The sequence below is a fragment of the Orbicella franksi genome, chromosome 14 (assembly GCF_964199315.1).
Source record: "Orbicella franksi chromosome 14, jaOrbFran1.1, whole genome shotgun sequence".
NCBI lineage: Eukaryota > Metazoa > Cnidaria > Anthozoa > Scleractinia > Merulinidae > Orbicella > Orbicella franksi.
This window is the reverse complement of record NC_138158.1, coordinates 20,733,693-20,752,078: the sequence shown is the minus strand read 5'-3', so window position 1 is coordinate 20,752,078 and position 18,386 is coordinate 20,733,693. Positions and strand designations below refer to the sequence as shown.

At 39.6% G+C, this 18,386-nt stretch overlaps 4 protein-coding genes and 1 long non-coding RNA gene across 6 annotated transcripts in view; 2 read left to right on the top strand and 3 right to left on the bottom strand.

Moving 5' to 3' along the window:
• The window catches only part of LOC145468919 (proteasome adapter and scaffold protein ECM29-like), a 36,378-nt gene extending 33,446 nt beyond the window's left edge, over window positions 1-2,932 (top strand). Inside the window, exons 54-58 of one of the 2 annotated variants that reach the window (XM_081452628.1) lie at window positions 161-302; window positions 834-939; window positions 1,371-1,483; window positions 1,864-1,935; window positions 2,033-2,932. In XM_081452628.1, coding sequence (XP_081308754.1) covers window positions 161-302; window positions 834-939; window positions 1,371-1,483; window positions 1,864-1,935; window positions 2,033-2,175 — 576 coding nt within the window. In that variant the 3' untranslated portion in view covers window positions 2,176-2,932. Of the gene's footprint in view, window positions 1-160; window positions 303-833; window positions 940-1,370; window positions 1,488-1,863; window positions 1,936-2,032 lie in introns of both variants that reach the window. The other variant, XM_081452629.1, reaches the window with a different exon arrangement.
• Window positions 2,933-4,785: 1,853 nt separating this feature from the next.
• LOC145468920 (uncharacterized) lies at window positions 4,786-6,934 on the bottom strand. The gene is made up of 3 exons (XR_014042251.1): window positions 5,485-6,934; window positions 5,322-5,396; window positions 4,786-4,871 (listed from the first exon to the last, which is right to left on the bottom strand). It is a non-coding gene; the product is annotated as an uncharacterized LOC145468920 (long non-coding RNA).
• Window positions 6,935-7,959: 1,025 nt separating this feature from the next.
• Window positions 7,960-11,260, bottom strand: LOC145467827 (uncharacterized). The gene is made up of 2 exons (XM_081451435.1): window positions 10,909-11,260; window positions 7,960-9,266 (listed from the first exon to the last, which is right to left on the bottom strand). The coding sequence occupies exons 1-2, from the start codon at window positions 11,170-11,172 to the stop codon at window positions 8,532-8,534; spliced, it is 999 nt and encodes a 332-aa protein (XP_081307561.1). The 5' UTR covers window positions 11,173-11,260; the 3' UTR covers window positions 7,960-8,531.
• A 60-nt stretch (window positions 11,261-11,320) lies between these two features.
• On the top strand, window positions 11,321-14,300 carry LOC145467828 (protein YIPF5-like). The gene has a single exon (XM_081451436.1). The coding sequence runs from the start codon at window positions 11,397-11,399 to the stop codon at window positions 12,171-12,173; it is 777 nt and encodes a 258-aa protein (XP_081307562.1). The 5' UTR covers window positions 11,321-11,396; the 3' UTR covers window positions 12,174-14,300.
• A 2,401-nt stretch (window positions 14,301-16,701) lies between these two features.
• LOC145468596 (uncharacterized) lies at window positions 16,702-17,942 on the bottom strand. Its single transcript, XM_081452327.1, has one exon. It carries the CDS (start codon window positions 17,939-17,941, stop codon window positions 16,775-16,777), a length of 1,167 nt encoding a protein of 388 aa, XP_081308453.1. The 5' UTR covers window position 17,942; the 3' UTR covers window positions 16,702-16,774.
• Window positions 17,943-18,386: the final 444 nt, after the last annotated feature.

The following is an 18,386-nucleotide window of genomic DNA, read 5'->3' as shown; positions in this document are numbered from 1 at the left end:
CGGCGAATTTAATGCTGGAGCTAACCCTGCGATGGACTAGCATCCCATCCAGGGGGGAGTAGAAATATGCCTAGTCGCTTCGTGCCACTGGAACTGGGATACGCTCCAGCCTGATGGGCCACTTGACTCGTATGCAGACTTCTTTCTCCTTACCTGACAGGAGCCAAAGGAAGAAGGAGAAGAAGGTGAGGACAAGAATGAAGACGAGGAAGAGAAGGACAAAAAGGTCAATCAAGAATTCTTGATTTGTGCTTTTGATTGTCTGGGACAGTCATGGCCGAAAAATGCCACTGATTCACAAGGTGAGCTTTTACATCTAATACCTAATATTGGAGCTCACGGATGTAACGTTAATGTGTGAGCTGTACAATGAAATATGGGGCTGTGATGGCCAAAACATGCCGCTCGTTCACAATGTGAACTTCTGCAACTAATATCTAGTCTTGGAGCTGACAGATGTAACGTTAAATCTGTAAGCTACGCAATGAAACATAGGAACATGGTGGCCAAAATATGCCACTTTTTCACAGGCTGAGCTTTCGCAAGTTATGTTCTGTTACTTGTTTTTTTTTTCAAATAGTCATTGCTTCGGTTGGCGGGCGCTTTGTTATTGTCCGAGCCACAAACACTACACTTTTGCTCCGTTCCCATATCTGCACACCTCTCCCTAGGGGACACGTTTTTACTCCAAGACGTCCACTGATGGCGCGATTCCGAAGCAAAATGACGTTCTTTTTATTGCCCACGAGTCGACGTGAAAGCCCCGAAAGCAAACTCAGAAACGGTCTCCTGTTAAAAATGCCCTGTTCAATATTTGCATGTTTACTCAACAGATAAACACGCCGAACGTTTCTGTTCCATACTCACGAATGCCCTCACTTCAAACACGTGGAAAGTACAACTCGTAGTTTTGTCCGCCATAAAACTGTTTATTGAAAGGTAAGTTATTGAAACGTCTTTCATCTTCAATAGCCCCGCCCAATAGCCCACCAAGAGTTTCGTATACATCTTCCCACCGAGTGTTAGGGCTCGAGAAACCTCCGAGACTGGACTGGAAAAATTCCAAACTCATGACGTAGCTCTGCAGAGGTCTGGGTAGCTTCTCTGATTGGCTGTTACTTGCGCGCGAAAATTCGAAACCGAGTTACAATCAATCAGAGTCCTCGCTGCCAAGCTGAATTTTAATATATCGAGAGTAGTCTATTCAATACTCGAAGAGTTTGTTTAGTTACTTAAAACGATTTTCAGCGAAATGGTCCCTTCTCTCTCTGAGTGAAGGCAGTTGGAATGACATACTGGGATTTTTTTTTTCTTGCTCGAAGGAGGTTTGTAAATGTACTTTGAAACTTTTTTTTTTACACATTTTTCAGAATGGACTGGATAAGTGGAACTCCTGATGGCTCGACAGAAGAAAGTATAGACAGAATAGCAATGCTTAGAAGTACCTTAGGACAGTTCATACCACCTGTCTGTGAATGTTTAGGTTTGTTTCCCTAGAGTGTCATTTTAATGCGTCGTTTTAAAAGTCTGACTTTCGCAGCCGAAAAGCTGACGGGCGAGACGCGGCGAGATTTCAAGCCCTCGATGTTGTTGCTTCTTGTACACACTCGTCGACTATATTTCACTCTCCTTGCGTTTCAAGTTCAACCTGCTTACATTTTCTCCGAGAGCCAGCCATAGTGTTTGGCTCGTTTGATAGATAGGTGATCTCAACTTTGGCCTACTGTCAGCTTGTTCAACCAATCGCCGATCACATTCGAGGAGACTGAATTGACGAAAACTCTCGTCCAACCTTTAATCTCCCAAATCTTGTTAATTCCTGTTTCTACAAGTTGTATCCGTAATCTTTCTCTTCCTCTACAGAGGTTAAAAAATACGCCGCAGTACGGCTAGGAGCAGTTGAAGTTTTGGAGGCAGTGCACACAGCTCTGAAAGGTTGCTTTCCTCTCACTCATCTGTATTTATCTCTGTCATTCCAACTACTTTATTTTGAGAACAAAAATAATATTAACTCGTTTATTCTTCCTTTCAGGGCACAGTCGCTTATCTTTGCTGACGGAAGAACTAAAAGAACACATATTGGACAGTCTGAAATACGTTTACAGTGACAAAGAGCCCAATATACGCGATAAAGCTGCGAAACTGAAAAACAAGTTACTATCCCTTGGCTCGTAGTTTCCAACAAATGATGACAAAAAAGTTCAAGACTACAATCTAGGACAAAAGTCTCGCGACAAATTTGCACTAGTGGCGCTTTTCACACACGCCAAACAAGTCGCGTGCAACTACACTTGCCCGGCCCCTCCCCCCACCCAAACTGCAATGTTGGATACGTGCTCCTGTAATTTCTCCCAAGTTTCAACATTTTATTCAGTGGGGGGGGAGGGGTAGGGGAAGATTTTTAAAACGATAGAGGTGCTTCTTCAAACTTCAGTTGTAAAACTAAGTTAATTCATAGCATTGCATCAGTGTCCCAAGGACCTTTGTTCAGCATTGTAGATTTAAAAACGTTAGCCGTTTTCGGAAACCTATTGAAAAATGGAAATCAGAAATTCATATTTGGCGTATTACCAACACCTCAAGTGAAAGAAAAGACGTTACTATAAAACCTCCAAAATGTTTAAATGTTCAAATGAATCTTCATCAACATGGATCATCAATCATCCCCGACTAGTGATTTGTGGTTTGTGGAAAATAATCGAGTGATGGCCACTGACAAGGTAAAACGATTGTCTACAGGGACTCAAGTGATCTGTTATATACTGTATATAAGCAAAATAGTTTTTAGGAAATAATGGGACATCAAATGAACAACGTTTAAATTAGAATTGTTACTCAATCTCACCGATAAACTGTCACGCTACAGTTTTGTTACCACTTAAGTGCAGGACAGCTTTTAATGCGTACTTCATTTAACCCGTGGGAGACGCGCCGTCCTAAAGGCTAGGCCAATGGAGGCCCAATTGAGTGGTCCCGGAGAGGGAGGGGGAGGGGAAAGGTAACCCTACGTCGGACAAGCGTCCTGTATAGAAATACTCCTAATCGGAAACCGAATAAAAACGCTGGTCGAACGGGCCATTGGACTCGACTAATTAACACTTGTTTTTTCTTCATTGTTTACCACGGTGACGGTTGAAGCCAAAAGCATCAGTGTATATTAGAAATTAGTTGCACTGGCGAATGTTTCAAATTGTTTACATTATCAGTAAACACGTAATACTACTTCTCTAATTTGAATTTTTTTATCTTGTTTCATTGGTTTCCACACTGCAATCTTTGAATATCTTCAGATCGTTGTTTGATCGAATTCAATTCTTGTCGTTCTTCGTCATTTTATTGGCCTGCATGCTGCTTTTTCAATACAGTGTTGCATGTGGCAATTTTACCCCAAAGGGTCACTCGATAGCTCTGGGGTCAGCCTAGACAATGTTTAGGTTAGCTTGTTTATATTTAGCTCTTTAAAAAATTATTAATGTTTATTGAAACAGGGCTCGTGTTGAGGCTCGTGACTCAGAATTCAATTGACTCAGTTTCAATTGACTAGTAAATACTTTGGCCTTGGAAGGGAGAGAAAGAAAGAATGAAGGAGAGAAGAACGCGAAGCTCGTTCGTAACTTATATTCTGGTACTACATTCTTACAATCTTTCTTTTTATGAGAATATCGAGGCTGAAATTTGCGAAATTTTAAGAATATTTTATGAATAAACCCGAGGCTGAGATTTTGAAAAAATCTAATTTTGTGTACCGAAAATTTCGCAAACACAATACAATTATATGTTTTGAACTGAACCGTATAAAATTCTTTCTCTAAACGGCAAAAACTAGCCAAAAAGCAACAAAAACAGCACTAGCCGTATGTTCAATGCTAATAACATTTCTACAAGAAGTCATGTGTGTCATATTTGGCTTTAATGCCTTCAGGCTGGCTCCAAAATTACTTTAACAGCATCCAGACACCAAATACATACGAAAACAGAAGCGTCATACGCTATAATTCAAGAATATATTCATAAGAATATTTCCCTGAGCCTAAAATCGGCAGAAAAATAAGAATATTCAGCCTCGGCATCTGTCATCTGTCATCCCGTTTGCTTTCCATCCGCGTGAAACAATGTTCGGATTGGTGGGACTCTAAATGCATTTTATCAAAGTAAACACGGCTGTCAATACTTTGGCGTTCTGGGCTCTTCCAAGTTGTTCATGTCTGCATTTGAAATTAAGTTCAATTTAAAATTAGCATACCGAAGACTGTTTTGCAGAACTGAGTTATCGGAGGTGAAGTTGTTGACATATATTTCTGGTTTGTTCCGCATTCTCTTGTTTTCTTATATTTTGTCTTCAGCTAAGATCAGCATAAACTCTAAAAACAAATGAGAAGTGGAAACCAGTTACAAAGGTTTTTATTTAAACGTCGGGTACGCTGAAACGCCCATCTATTAAAAACATACAGCAAGAACACGAAGACTGTACTTTGACTACACATTTTCTGTTCACTACAACTTCGATAGAGAAAAACTAGAAAATCACCTTGCATTGTTATATAACTGAGGTGGCTATCAACGGAACAAATTCAAACGGCTCTGTCGGACATAGATATTCAGACTGCGCTATTTCATGAATTCTACACTGAAGGCTAACTCAGATTGTTTACAATACAGGCCTCGAAAAATATCATCTACGTCTCTTATCCACTCTTAGATTTCTTCTCGATTCTTGCTCTCTGTGTTTTCCCTTCCTCGTGAGCAACAAAACAAATTGTTCCGAACAGACTAACAACACCAACTATTCCGAATGCCACCCAGCAGCAGGGAGTACTGAAAGTGAGGCCTGCTACTGCCGAGGTGAATGCAAGTTCTGTAGCCGACATTGCCTTAGGAAAGAAACAGAAAATCGGTACTATTAATATTCTACTATACGGTGAATTCATAGGCATAAACAGACGATGAAACCATGGAATATCGACACTCAAGTAGCAGGTTATTCTTGGATTACAAAAGGAAGGGAAGTTTTACACTAACAGACGTCGCCATTAATTAAACCATGTTTCTGCTTTTCACTGTGGCGTGTCTACCCAGAAAAGCAGATCGCTCGCAGTTGTCTACTCCTGACCACGTTTTCGCAAAAAGAGAAACCAAAAATCGATGATCCAAATTCAATTCCCAGCTCGTGGGAATTACGACGCGTTATCCTTACGTAACTCTTTTGGCATAAGGATAACGCGTCGTATTTTGCTTGTTTATTTTCTCAGGATGATGCAACGCGGTGGTTCCGTTACAACTGCACGAAGAGACAATCAAATACTCAAAGCGTATTCCCTCACCTTTGTTTAAAAAGCAAATCGGACCTGCGTTCTTCGCTGCCTCCTCTCCTTTGAAACTGAGCTTCAAACTTGAGGCTGAAAGATGTAACAAAGTTGCAATGTGTAAGTTACAACTGACGGTACAAAGAACCGGGAGACTTCTTAATTTAAACACAGATCATACCTTGATTTGCCGTTTCTGCTTGCGAAGCAAATGCCGATTTGGGTGTGTAAGGAAACAGACGTGACGTTGCGATTCTTTTGTTTCACTGACAAAAACAAAGTGAAAATCGTGATTAATTATTAAGAGAAAGATGGGAAGAAGCGGGGGGGGGGGGGGGCGGTGGGGGAGATAGGACTCAGATGATACTCAGTGGTTTCCATCACGCTCCGCGCTATGTTGCTACTAGTTCCCGGCCCACCCCACTCCACTTGCGCTCCGTACTAGTTCCCGTATGTGCGTAGACCGTGCGCTGGTTCTCAGTCCTTCTTCTCACTACGTTTAGGGCCTCCTCATGCTTTGTTATGCATGACAAAAGCAGGCGTACAGAAACGTTTGTCTCTACAAACCCGAAGTAATAAATAGCACTTGAAGATCTAGAATAGATTTCGGTACAAGATGGATAACGGAAAACAACTGTTGTCTCGTCAAGTTGTATAAAGTCTGAGACGCTAGATGCATTTGCGGCTGCTTCACCGGCTCACTCGCTTTGCAGGATTAAGGCCTGGACGCGAGCGCTACAGGAGTCGGGAGCTACTGCATGGGTAAATCGGTCAGTATAAAATATGGACTGTGGACTGCGGACTGCGGACTGCGGACTGCGGACTGCGGACTGCGGACTACGCAATGGGTATAAAACACGGACTGAGCCAGTAAAACGCGGACTAAGCATTACGGTCTAGATCTGGGTATAAAACACAGACTCGGGTACAAAACGCGGACTGCGGATTAAATGCGTTCTACCGACTACGGACTGGGTAAAAAACACGGACAATAGTCCAAAATGCCAAGTTTCCTGCCAAGTGACCACGGTGCATGAAGGGAATGGTATTTTCGCGCTATAAATGTCACTTGGTAAAACTGCGCATGGGCCGGCCCAAGATTCCTGTTATTGAAAACAAATTTACTTTTCTTGCTTGATGCATTCGACTTGAAAGCCGTTAAACCAAGGGGAGTGGAGTAAGATAAGTGTTCAGTGCGATTGGTGACAAGAAGTGTTAGTATAGGTAATCGTATGAACGCGAGTGCAATTATGGATTTATGAGTGATATTTGATAATTCTCTCAAAATTGCACTAGCCTTTAGTCGAGTGTAATTTGAAAGAATCTTCAAATGTAACGAGTAGTGTAAATCCTTAATTTTCGAACTTTCATACGATTACTCATTGTATCACTGAGAAAATTACAAACGCACGCGCGTTAATTAATTATTTGCACTGCAGTGCAAATTAAAAATTAACGATGAATTGGCCTGCCTCAGCCAATCACATAATAGGAAATGATACTTTCGAGCCCATTATGAAAGGAGGGATTGTTTTTGTCCTCGTAGGAGTAGGCAGTTATACAGAACCCCCAAAAATAAATAATAAGTATAGGTAATCATACGGTTTTTCTCGTTCAATTTGGAATTAATTTGCACGAGTGAGTTTTTCAAAAAGCTGAAATTGCACGAGCCGCCTGGGGTGGGGAAGGAGATCAGATGTAAAGTAAGGCACTCCCAGTCTACTATTCAACTTAAACTAAGGGATCAACCATTATTTTGTAGAGAGGGGGAGGGGGGGGGGGGTGTGGGGAATTTCCAAAAAACACATTTCTGCACAGCAAAAACCTGCTAAAAAAAGAGTGTAAGGGGAGCCATGGGGAAAAAAAATCAAGCGAGTACTTTCTACTAACAATATTTTGATTTTTGACATTTAAAAACATTACTGCACAAGCTATAGCTCACCAAAAAAGTATCATTCACAACCTAAAGGTGAGAAAAAAAATTCAAGCCCCATAAAATTGCCCAACCCCCCCTCCCCCCCAAAAAATGGGCAGATCCTAAAGTTAACAGAAACTGTTGTACATATTTATGTACCCTGATGCAAACACTATTAACTCAATAAAGCAACAATATTGTTATTATCAATCTGGATCTGATACTAACAGCCTGACCAAAGTCAATATAACAGCCATGTAATAAAATAATTCTATTTTATTTAGCATATTTATCAAAATGACATAACAAGTTCCAAATCATTGTCACAAAAACTGAACAATGATTTATCATAATGGTCAGAAAAATAGTTATGATTAATTATTTTGCATTGACAGACTACCAAAATATGATCAATGTAATTATTTTTAAATTTAAATTCCACACACATTCTTTGACAATGGTTTGTGAAGTTATTTGTCTGTTACAGCATTTCAGAAATTTGATGTTACAATAATTTTTCAAATAGGCAACCACTGTTCACATATTTTCATGAAACATATTGATTGAATAATGAATTACTGTACCACAACAATACATGCATCAAAGCTGTTAACTGATGTTTTAGCCAGCATTGTTTCCAATCAATCCTTCATGTAATTATTTGAACTATTTGAAAATATCCTATTGTTTGTCATCGATCAATTTCCTCTAAGCTTAGCAATTGATTTAAGTCTATATCTTATCTCAATTTACTGAAAAAATATGAATTCCAAACACTACTGTAACCCTTGTTCCATTTAAGAGTTGCTCATTTCAACTTCCATTTTAAACATTTTGGATTTTCCCATATAAAAATGCTGTGATACAACACATTATATTAATGTAAACATGTTGCATAGGCGATGCCATGCAAAAAGGTAACAGGAAAGTTATGTCCTTTTACAAATTATGTGAATTTTAATTACCTCATTTAAATAGCTGATAAACTGTCCATAAGCTCTGGAATGTCCATGCTGCATTGAGACTTACAGAAACAATGGACAACCTTTGCACCAAATTTAAAACAAGATTTCTATGTAGGAAAGAGAAATACAGTACCTATTAACATTTCTGAGTTGAAGGTGTGAAATTTTATCCTGGATATCCCATGATTTTTGCCAAACCTTTTACCTTCCTTGCACGCTGATAGGCAGAAAGGTGGTGACAGACATAACAGAAAAAATTGAAGTGACATAATTGACATGAAAATTGACACAAAGTTTTAAGTTCCTAAAATTAATAACAGAGTATGATACATTGTATTCTGTTTCCCACTAGTCTTCCTTCCTTGAAAGCTGTCCTTTTTTAAGGTGACGGTCATAGATCACTAGCAGTGAAAATGTAGAACCAAGTGAAAGGAAGGGAGTTATAAATATCAATGCAAGAGACACTAACAGACCTAAAGTTTTGGAAAGGTATAGAATATATAATACTAAACTAACAAGGCAGAACATCAGATCATGTGAAAAAGGGAGAGCCAGGTTGTGATGCACAAAGCCTGTGTGTGTTATTACTTTAGCACTTTGATACCAGTGATACCCAGTTGTTAAAACAACAAGGCCGCAATAAATTGGTAATGGCATTGAGTGGTCTTTGCCGTTCTTGATTGGAGTGGCTGGAATCAAACTAGGCAGAAATAAAGCAAAACGCAGTAACCAAAGATAGAGGGTGACTTCTTCGTCTTTGGACCATGACAGCGATACTGTGAACCAAAACGAGAGCCAGAGGCAAATACCCAAAATGTCCATTCCCCACGTGGGTAGCCTCAGGGCTGGAGACTTCATTCCTGTTTGGTCTTGCATGCTGCTGTGATATCTTAACACAAATAGTGGAAAGGCAACACTGAGGGCCCCACCCAATGCCAGCCATGCATATGCACACAGTTCAAGGGTGGACATCTTGATAAGGCGTGATCTGATGTTGATGAAAAGTATGAAGGGAAGAAGCAGGGACATTAGTTGAGAATAACACCAATATCCCAGCACTGATTCTGTTGTAATGCTTTGGACCTGCACATAACAAAACTTACAATGTTAGATATTTAAAACATATGTGGAAGAGATGACAAGAGGGCATGTGATGTGTTTATAACTGGGAAATGAGGCACCAGATCACAGCAGGGTATACATGTATAGGAGGATTTAGGGAGAGGTGATTTAGAGTACCATGCTTCTTGAATGAAGGAAATAAGGGGTAGAGGGGGGAGGGGGATCCTTATCCTCCTCAAAAAATCCTATATACAAGTAAAAGGGGTATTGAATGGTCCCATGCAATTTTAAAGTGCTCACAAATTTGGCCTTTGCTCAAATTGCTTGCAAAAATTTGATGAGTGATATTGTTTGCTCATGCGCCAAATTTTTGCAACTTCTCGCATGCTCAGATTCTGGAGTCTGGTAGCATTAAGTTTCTTCTCATGGTTAGAAACTGGCTTTAGGTCCCCTTGAGCGTCCACCCACTGACTCACATGAAGTTACGTGATATAATTTGACTTCAAACAAGGCATAATTGGCAGTAAGCTACTGAGATTGTTGAACCTCGATAAGATCTTAACTTGTTGCCTAGCTTTGCACCTATCAGTCCTGTTTTGGAGGTGTCAGCCAAATTACTTGGCACAAAGCAACATTTCCTTTTAATAAGGGGAAGATTCTGGCTAGCAGAAAATTTACGAAGTGCTCGCTTCTCGCCATTTGTATATTCTTAAGTGCTTGTGGCTTCCAAGATAAATTTGAGAAGTGCTTGTGCTCGCAAAAATGAACACACTGCTCACATGCTCACAAATATTCACAAAGACCATTTGATACCCCATGTAAACACTTTTCTAATTTGTTCTTGAGAATCCCCACCCTCCACAGGGAAAGAGATCAAAAGCCAGGTTTCTCAACAACAACAACAACAGTTTATTTCTTCTACTGTAAACAACTAAAAGAATTTGCAAGATTATAATAATAAATAAATAAATAAACAGTACAGTACATACAGTAGTGGGACACCCAAAATAACTAAAAAGCTAAACTAGTTGGGTGACTGTAATTATAATAATTAAAAATGTGAGAGTCAGGAAAGAGGCACAACAAATACATTGGTACACATAAATATCATAACTAGGTATGAGAGTAAATATACAAAACAAAACAAAATAAATAGATATAAACCATCAAAAATATCAGTAAAGATTAGTAGAGACTAATGAAATGCGAAGTTAGTTCTTTTTTAAATTGATTAGAAGTACAACACTTGAATCTTTCATCGAGTTCATTCCATAATTTAGGTCCAATAAATCGAATATAAATCCAACAATTGAACTAAATCCAACCAAATCCAACAATTGAACTAAAAATAGCTTACTGAGAGGACAGGGGTGGTAACCTACTCCGCTGGGACATACACGAGTCCTCACCCCCTTCTCCCGGGCCCTTCTTCAAAATGTGTGGAATTGACTCCCCCAGTCAACTCTCACCATACATGTACAGTTTGCGGGGAAATTTAACTCAATAAAACTGGTGTGGTGCAGCTTCTTGTATGTTGCAACGGAGTTTATACCTTCAGCAAGGGATGAGCACTGCACAAATAATTTAAGCTTAAGACTTCAGCTTAATAAATTATTGGCCCCGACCTTGGCTCATTCAAGCTTGAAATCAATCACTCGCTCACCTTGTAGTCTGTTGGTTCTATATTTTTATGCCACGCTATTAAATCAAGGTGATTTGTGCCATTGCCAGTGAAGCTCTTGAGAGTTTTGAGGAATCCGTACAAGAAAGATGAACCGGCGATTGCAACTATCAACAAGATCTGCGCCGGTCTCGAGTGAACTAGACATGCTCGTGAAACCTTTAAACACACATAAACAAAACTCCAGCAGACGCTAGTTCCGTATAGAAGGGTCTGAATTTGCCCTGCTAGCAGCCATACGTCCATCACTTGCTTTCTTCTTGGGATAAATAGAAAATAAAAGTCCAAAATAATAAAGTTAGCGAAAAATTAGCTTCAAATGTCGTCTGCGCCAGCGATCAATAGTAGCGGTTTGCGAAAGTCATGCGCGATGACATGTGCATTTAAAGCAACGTGTCTTTCGAAAATTTTACGCAGCGTGAAAGAGAATATTACAAAAATCTTCCATTAACAGTTGATTTAGGAGATCAATGACGAATTACGAAGATCCGTATTACCAAGGAGGCCAGTCTTTCTATCAAGATGGTTTTTACTCGACAAATTACGACCAAACCTCGGCTGGGCCTTATGAAAACTATGGCCAACAATATACCGGCCAATATGGCGGAAGTAACGATGGATTTTACAGTTACAATTATCCAGTAAATGGAGGCCATCAGTTTCAGCCAGCCTATGCAGGAAACATGAATCAAGGGATAAGACAAGTTGATGAAGCTCACGGGACAGATTTTGATGATGAGCCGCCATTACTCGAGGAACTAGGTATCAATTTCGAACATATCTGGCAAAAAACACTTTCAGTTTTGAATCCATTGAAAGCGACAGATTCTCACATTATGGATGACACTGACTTGACAGGGCCTCTTTTATTTTGTCTGGCGTTCGGAGGATTTCTCCTTCTTCACGGGAAAGTTCAATTTGGTTACATCTATGGTTTCAGTGCATTGGGCTGTTTAGCAATGTATGTTGTTCTTAATTTAATGAGTCTGACAGGAGTCTCTGTCTGGTGTGTCATCAGTGTCCTTGGTTACTGTCTACTGCCCATGGTAGCATTGTCTGGTGTCTCGTTGTTCATGTCACTTCAGGGAACTCTGGGATTAATCCTTACTATTGTTGTGATTGGATGGTGTAGTTTGGCGTCATCAAAGTTATTTGTGACAGCACTTGCAATGGACTCCCAGCAGCCTCTGGTGGCATATCCTTGTGCCTTGCTTTATGGAATATTTGCTCTGTTGACTGTATTCTGAAATGCTTGGAAGAAAGATTATCTGGATATCTGATGGAACATGTGGTTATCAAACATGATCAAACACTGTTGAACATCCTAAATTTGGTTTGATAACACACCCCGGCAGGATTACTACTTGATAACCCAGACTTTGTTTAATTTACCATATGTTCAACTACTACAAATGTTGGAAGCAAATTCAGTACCTTTGCAGTTAAGAGATAATACTAATAATAACTGCATATTGGCCGTAATAGAAATGGCTGACTACAAGAGACTTGTCACTGACTTGTTAATGGCATTGTTTACTTGGGATACACATTGCATCTCCAAAACACAACTATTATAAAATTAAAATATTTAAGGCACTGACAGTGTATAATATCAATCAATTATCTGTCTAGTTATACAAACAGACTTACATACTGCCCATTGACTGTGTTGACTTGCTTATTGGGCAGCAATATATTTAAGTTAAAAGAAATAGAAATGTCTTGTAACACAAGACGTAGGCACGTGTTTGCACCATGACTGCTAGCTGTCCGTTTTCCTCTCAAAATCAGGCCTAGACAAGAAGGGATTAGGATAAGACATGGGTGCAGCACCCAAACCCCCTTGTCCGTACTGCCATTTTGCTGTCTCATTCACAGATAAACGTTCATTGGACCCTAAGAAAAAATCAGCTGCCAACAGTCTAGTTTACACCAAATTCTAAATCTCCTCTAAATTTTTGCAAGTGTTTCAACAACTCAAAAGGAACACCAAGAAAATTTATCTCTTGCACAATATTGTGCAGAACTGACAGAAAAAAATTACATTGCGGTGTTTATTTTGATTATCAAAATGAATGCTTGACAGTGTTTGTAAGTTCTGTGCTATTATAGAGAAAGGAACATCTTAGAGCACACATAATTTGTAATTGAGTATTATCTTATAATTTTCTGTGGGAACTAATAAATTATGTAGAATACTTCATTGTCATGTTGATGGACAGTTGCTAGGCTGTGTTCATGAATAAACTGAAGTAAATGAAATTTAGTTTCCTGCGGAATTGTATGCTGTCACTGTAGAATCAGTTTCCCTAAGTACATGCAGTGAATGTGTAATTAATTAATACTTATATGTAATAATAACAAATAGATTGAAATTTAAATTCCCCTTATTTATTTCCTGTGATCTCTTTTAATGTCAGTTGTGAGAATCTGCCAGTTTGTCAAGACAACCCAAGACTAGCTCTGGAAATTGAAAGTAGGTACAAACCATCCAAAATGGACCATTACAGCTTTAAAAGGTATGGCACCCTCCCTCCCCACATTTCCTACATTTCCCACCTTTCAAGCATGTTAAAAAGCATGGAATCAGACTTTATCTAAGTCTCTCAATCAATCCGTTTAATTGTGCGCATGGTTCAAGTTACCCTCGTACCCAGCGTCTTCGTTCCCTTTAACCAGCGGTCGTTTCGTCAAGCCAGCATGCGCAGTAAGGAACGAAGACTCGAGGTACGAGATTGGGTTCGAGTTCAATAAGGGTTTGACTTTCTGAGCATGCGTACAGAGACTGACCGCTGTATCTAATGCTGGCTCGCCTTCCAATTTATCCCAGAAGTTTCGATTTCTTCGTGCTAACCGAAAGGATTACCGCCTCTGGGAAGACCAAGTTCGTTTGAGAACGAGATTGCGGTTGTGGGTGGTCCTGGCGCAAGTCCCGGGGCGAAGCTTATGCTCCTCCGCCTCGCGCTCTTCTCTCTCAAGTTGTGAGGGTGATGGACAAAACACTGACCCCCAGTCCATGGACTACCTCAATGGACTACCCTAAAATGAACTACCCTAAAATGGACTACCCCTAAAAAACACTATTTCAGATGAGTGGTATGTTAAGAAGCTGCGATTATATACTTACACTGTACGGAGGATGCTTTTCTTTTCGTTCTGCATCGCCTTCAGCTGCCATTTTGAATAACTATACTGAATAAAACAACTGCTGAACAGAAAACGCATAGATTCAAGCCACTTGAAGTGTCAGCAGAACATGCCAGCATGGACAGCTCAGGTAAAACCTTCAATAACAAAATCTGTTTCCATTTTATAACTTGAGTAGCCTGCAGTTCAGGCAGATTAGTGGGCTCTAGCGTGATACACGAGCGCGCGCGAAGCGCGAGAACGAGCGCAAAGCGCGAGAACGAGCGCAAAGCGCGAGGCGAGAAAAATCTCGCCTCGCACTTCGCGCTCGTTCTCGCGCTTCACGCGTGCTTGTGTATCACGCTAGAACCTGCTAATCCGCCTGTACTGTAGGCTATAACTTGAGTTACAACTGGACGTTGTTGATTGTACATATATTTGAATTAATCCTCAGATGAAGAATTTGGTGAGTTTAGTAAATCACATGGGAACAAGATATTTGATTTGATATGAGTCTATGCTTTTTGTGTGCAGCAGTTATTTAGTATATTTATTCAAAATGGCGGCTGAAGGCGATGCGGAACGAAAAGAAAAGCATCCTCCGTGCAGTGTAAGTACATAATCGCAGCTTCTTAACATACCACTCATCTGAAAAAGCATTTTTTAGGGGTAGTCCATTTTAGGGTAGTCCATTTGGGTAGTCCATTAGGGTAGTCCATGGACTAGGGGTCAGTGTTTTGTCCATCACCAGTTGTGAGTGTTGCAGACGTTTTTCGGTTTCCGAGCGCGGCTTTCGAAGCTTGACTCGTGGATCAGTCTAGCGTGAAATGCAAATATTTATTGAGTTACTTTTTTGTAAAAAAAATACCTCTTAGTCGGCACGTCGGGTATGTTATGGACGGGTCAATGGATGAGTGGATGAGTGAGTGAGTGAGTGGGTGAGTGAGTGAGTGAGAGATGTATGTATGTCACACCAATCAGATTGGATCTACTATAAACAGCCAATCAAATTTCTTGTTGTAAAGGTAAATGGTATGTGAGACGATTTGATCCCGATAGAGTTCAGAACGGCCATATTTATTCTTCTATAAAAGAGGAGGAAGTATTCATATATTGGGTTTACTTCGACATTTTTTGTGGGTTAGGCTGAGGATTTTAGTTAAATGAACGAGATGAACCTTGAAATTTGAAACAGTTCGTGAGTTAGTAGTATGCAAATGCAACGAGATATTTTTATTTTTAGTTACAAAGGTAACTTGATACTTTTGTTTTTCACAAGGAGTAAATTCAATTAGAGGTCACGAATGGTCGCTTCTAGTTCTTAGGACATGTTTTAGAGGAGACGAGACTTAAGATTTGAAGCAGTTCTAACGTTTACAATAGTAAGAGCGGGTAACGATTGTTTTGTTCTTGTTGCATGCAAATATAACAAGACATTTTTGTTTTTTAGTTACAAAGTGTAATTTGACACTCTTCTTTTTCACGAGGGAGTAAATTCAATTAGAGCGGACGAATCGTCACCACTTGTTCCCACGAGATGTTTGCTATCTTTAGTAATAAATGGTAACTTAACACTTTTGTTTTTTGTATGGGAGTAAATTCAATTAGAGCTGACAAGTTATCGGCTATTGTTTCCAGGATATTAAACAAAAAAGAAGCTTTCATTTCTGGACGGTTTTTACGTCTCTGTAGTAGCAGTTTAATAGTTTTATTTGATGACATTCATTTCAGTCCGATAATTTTAAAGGTAAAAAGTATGAAAACTGTTCAAATGTTCTTTGAAGACTGCGCGGCGCCAAGTTAAAGTGTAATTTAATTAAATCAGACTTTCAACGTGTCAGAGGTTTTTTTCTCTTTCTTTCTATTTTCGGTGAAGTTGTGTTGTGTTGTGTAATAAGGTAAACTTACGACTCGTATAAAATGCGAAAAAGTCTCTAAATTAACTTGAGTATTTTTGAGCAAAAATTCCTCTTGGGGGTTGGAGGGGTTATGTGATCGGTGAGTGAGGGAGTTATGCATGTGCGCGTGTCACACCAATCACAGTGCGGGTTGTATCAAAGAATGAATCAAATTGCCTGTTAGAAAATAAGATGGTATCTACATTAATCTGGAGACATGTCAGATTACTGTAGTTTGTTCAGTCAAACATTTTATGGCTTACTATTTAGATATCCTACAATGACCGATGTAACATCGCAACCAAGAAAACTTGTCAAATTAACCAAATCATTACTGTACCATGAATGCTCCAATCTCCGACACTTTACACAAAAAAATAACTCTTGCACGCCTTGCGTGCCTATGTTTTAGTTTGCATTCGTGGGACTTTATGGAATAGAGCCCCCTGCAGACTGAGTATGCTCCAAAATCTCCTGTCAACAACATTTGCCATACATCGACAAAAATAATGTAACTTATAGAATAATCTAAGCAAAAATGAAACGTCTTTTATCAGTGACTGTCATAGGCAATACGTATACACTTTTGATGCGAGAGAAAGGAGGTTCTTTGCTGTGTTCTTGTAGTATTTCTTTTTCCAGTGTGATTCAGTAGTTTTAATCCGTAACGAAAGCTTTGATGGAAAAATGGGGTGCCATACCCCTTTATTAGAAAATCATGTTTAATTCTCTGGAGATAATCTAAAGAAAATATATGAACTACTGTAAGAAGAATTTAACACTGACCAAGCCATTGAAAGGAGTAATGTAACTTAAAACGATAGTTATTCATCAAGTTCGTTTGTTTCAAAAACGGTCGGTATTAAACAACCCGACAACACCGAACGAGTCTCGGATCCCGAAGGTTGTTGCCGAACTCTTCGCGAACGGGTCGAAAGAGGCGAGCGACTTCTCGGAAATGGCGGCGAATAAACGTGTCTTTCCGAATCTCGGAAAGACAGTTTTGTGAATTCGGTGAAGGACTGGGAACGTTGCAAATTCTGAAACGGAAATGGGCGTGAAATGTTATTGGTTGAGTTTCGCTTCAGGAGTTTGAAGGCTCCTCGTCCTTTTGGGCTGTCAATGGTTGTCTTCTTTTTCGCATTGTCGTCTTCTTCGGTACTTTCCAGTATTTTGGTCTTTGGTTTTCTTCCCTGTTTAAACGACGCTGTAAGCTGGCATTCATAAATTCGATAAACCTGTAGAAACTGATCTTTGTATGTCTTGTCCCATTTCCTACGCCCTGTGAAACCATTTTCCGGTTGGTTTCCCTTTTCAAGACACTGCAATTGTCTTCTTTGATAATGGTTTTCTTGCGGAAGTTTCTCATTCATTTTATTTCCAACGTGTGAGGAATCAGTGTTTGACAGCAAAATGCTTTCTTCAATTCCCTTTATATTCGCCCATTCTAATGCCGTCTTTCTGTGGATCCAGTCTCTGTTGTTCATGGCAGCTTTTCCTTCCTTAATAAGAAACCTAGCACAGACGATGTCCCCGTTCATACAGGCTTGTATAAGAGGAGTGGTTCCTTCATTGTTCGGCACGTTTACACTGAGTTGGTATTTCTGCAGTGCAATGACAATAGCATTTAAGATGTTAAAATTCCCAACCTTAGCTGCGTGAAATAGCGCCGTGTTTCCTTTCTTGTCTTTGGAATTGAGGTCAAAATTCCCAGCCTCTTCCAAGAACAATGCGACCATGTCTTCTTTTTGTTTCACCACTGCGGTGGATAAGGCCGATAAGCCATTGCTGTCTGTCACGTCGATTTTCGCTCCTCGTTTTAACAAACGTGAAGCAATGGAAATGGCCAGTGAATCTGGTTCAACAGAGCACAGTTGAATTAACGCAGTTTTACCGTCTCTGTCTTTCCAATTGAAGTTGACTCCTAAATCTATAAAGGAGCGAACTTGTTTGAAACGACGCTCACAAATGGCTTTGTTTAAAGCCGCCATCTTCAGCTTCTCTTTTCGTTATGTGATACGAAAATTGTATTGTTTCCTAAAAGTGTTTCCGCTTTCCTCGATATATAAATATCATATCAAATACTCCAACAAAACACTATCTGTAAATCTTTGTAGCAGCTGGGAGCTTCTGAAGCATTAAAAAATGGACCTTTATATTAAAATAAATTGATGTGAATATAACTCTAGGGGATGTTTGTCATTTAAAGAGGAACCCATTTAAGTCATTTCCCTTCTTTTGAAGTTTTCATCTTCTTTTGTTGATTTTTCACCCGTTGGTATATCTCGTTGGTTGTTGTAATAATAACGCCACTGCTAGCAGGAAAATTGCAGGTTGTAAAGCAAATAAAGATCTCATAGGAAAAATAAACAACTCACGTTACTCGTATCAAATTTAAATTATTATGTTGACATGTGAAATTTTTAAGAAGCCCTT

What these genes read in the sequence shown, in the direction of transcription:
- LOC145467827 (XM_081451435.1), bottom strand. Translation starts at nt 11,172, where the DNA reads ATGGACGTATGGCTGCTAGCAGGGCAAATTCAGACCCTTCTATACGGA. An exon ending in TAGAACCAACAGACTACAAG is followed by an intron (nt 9,267 to 10,908) that starts GTGAGCGAGTGA and finishes TGTTATGTGCAG; the next exon opens with GTCCAAAGCATTACAACAGA.
- LOC145467828 (XM_081451436.1), top strand. Translation starts at nt 11,397, where the DNA reads ATGACGAATTACGAAGATCCGTATTACCAAGGAGGCCAGTCTTTCTAT.
- LOC145468596 (XM_081452327.1), bottom strand. Translation starts at nt 17,941, where the DNA reads ATGGCGGCTTTAAACAAAGCCATTTGTGAGCGTCGTTTCAAACAAGTT.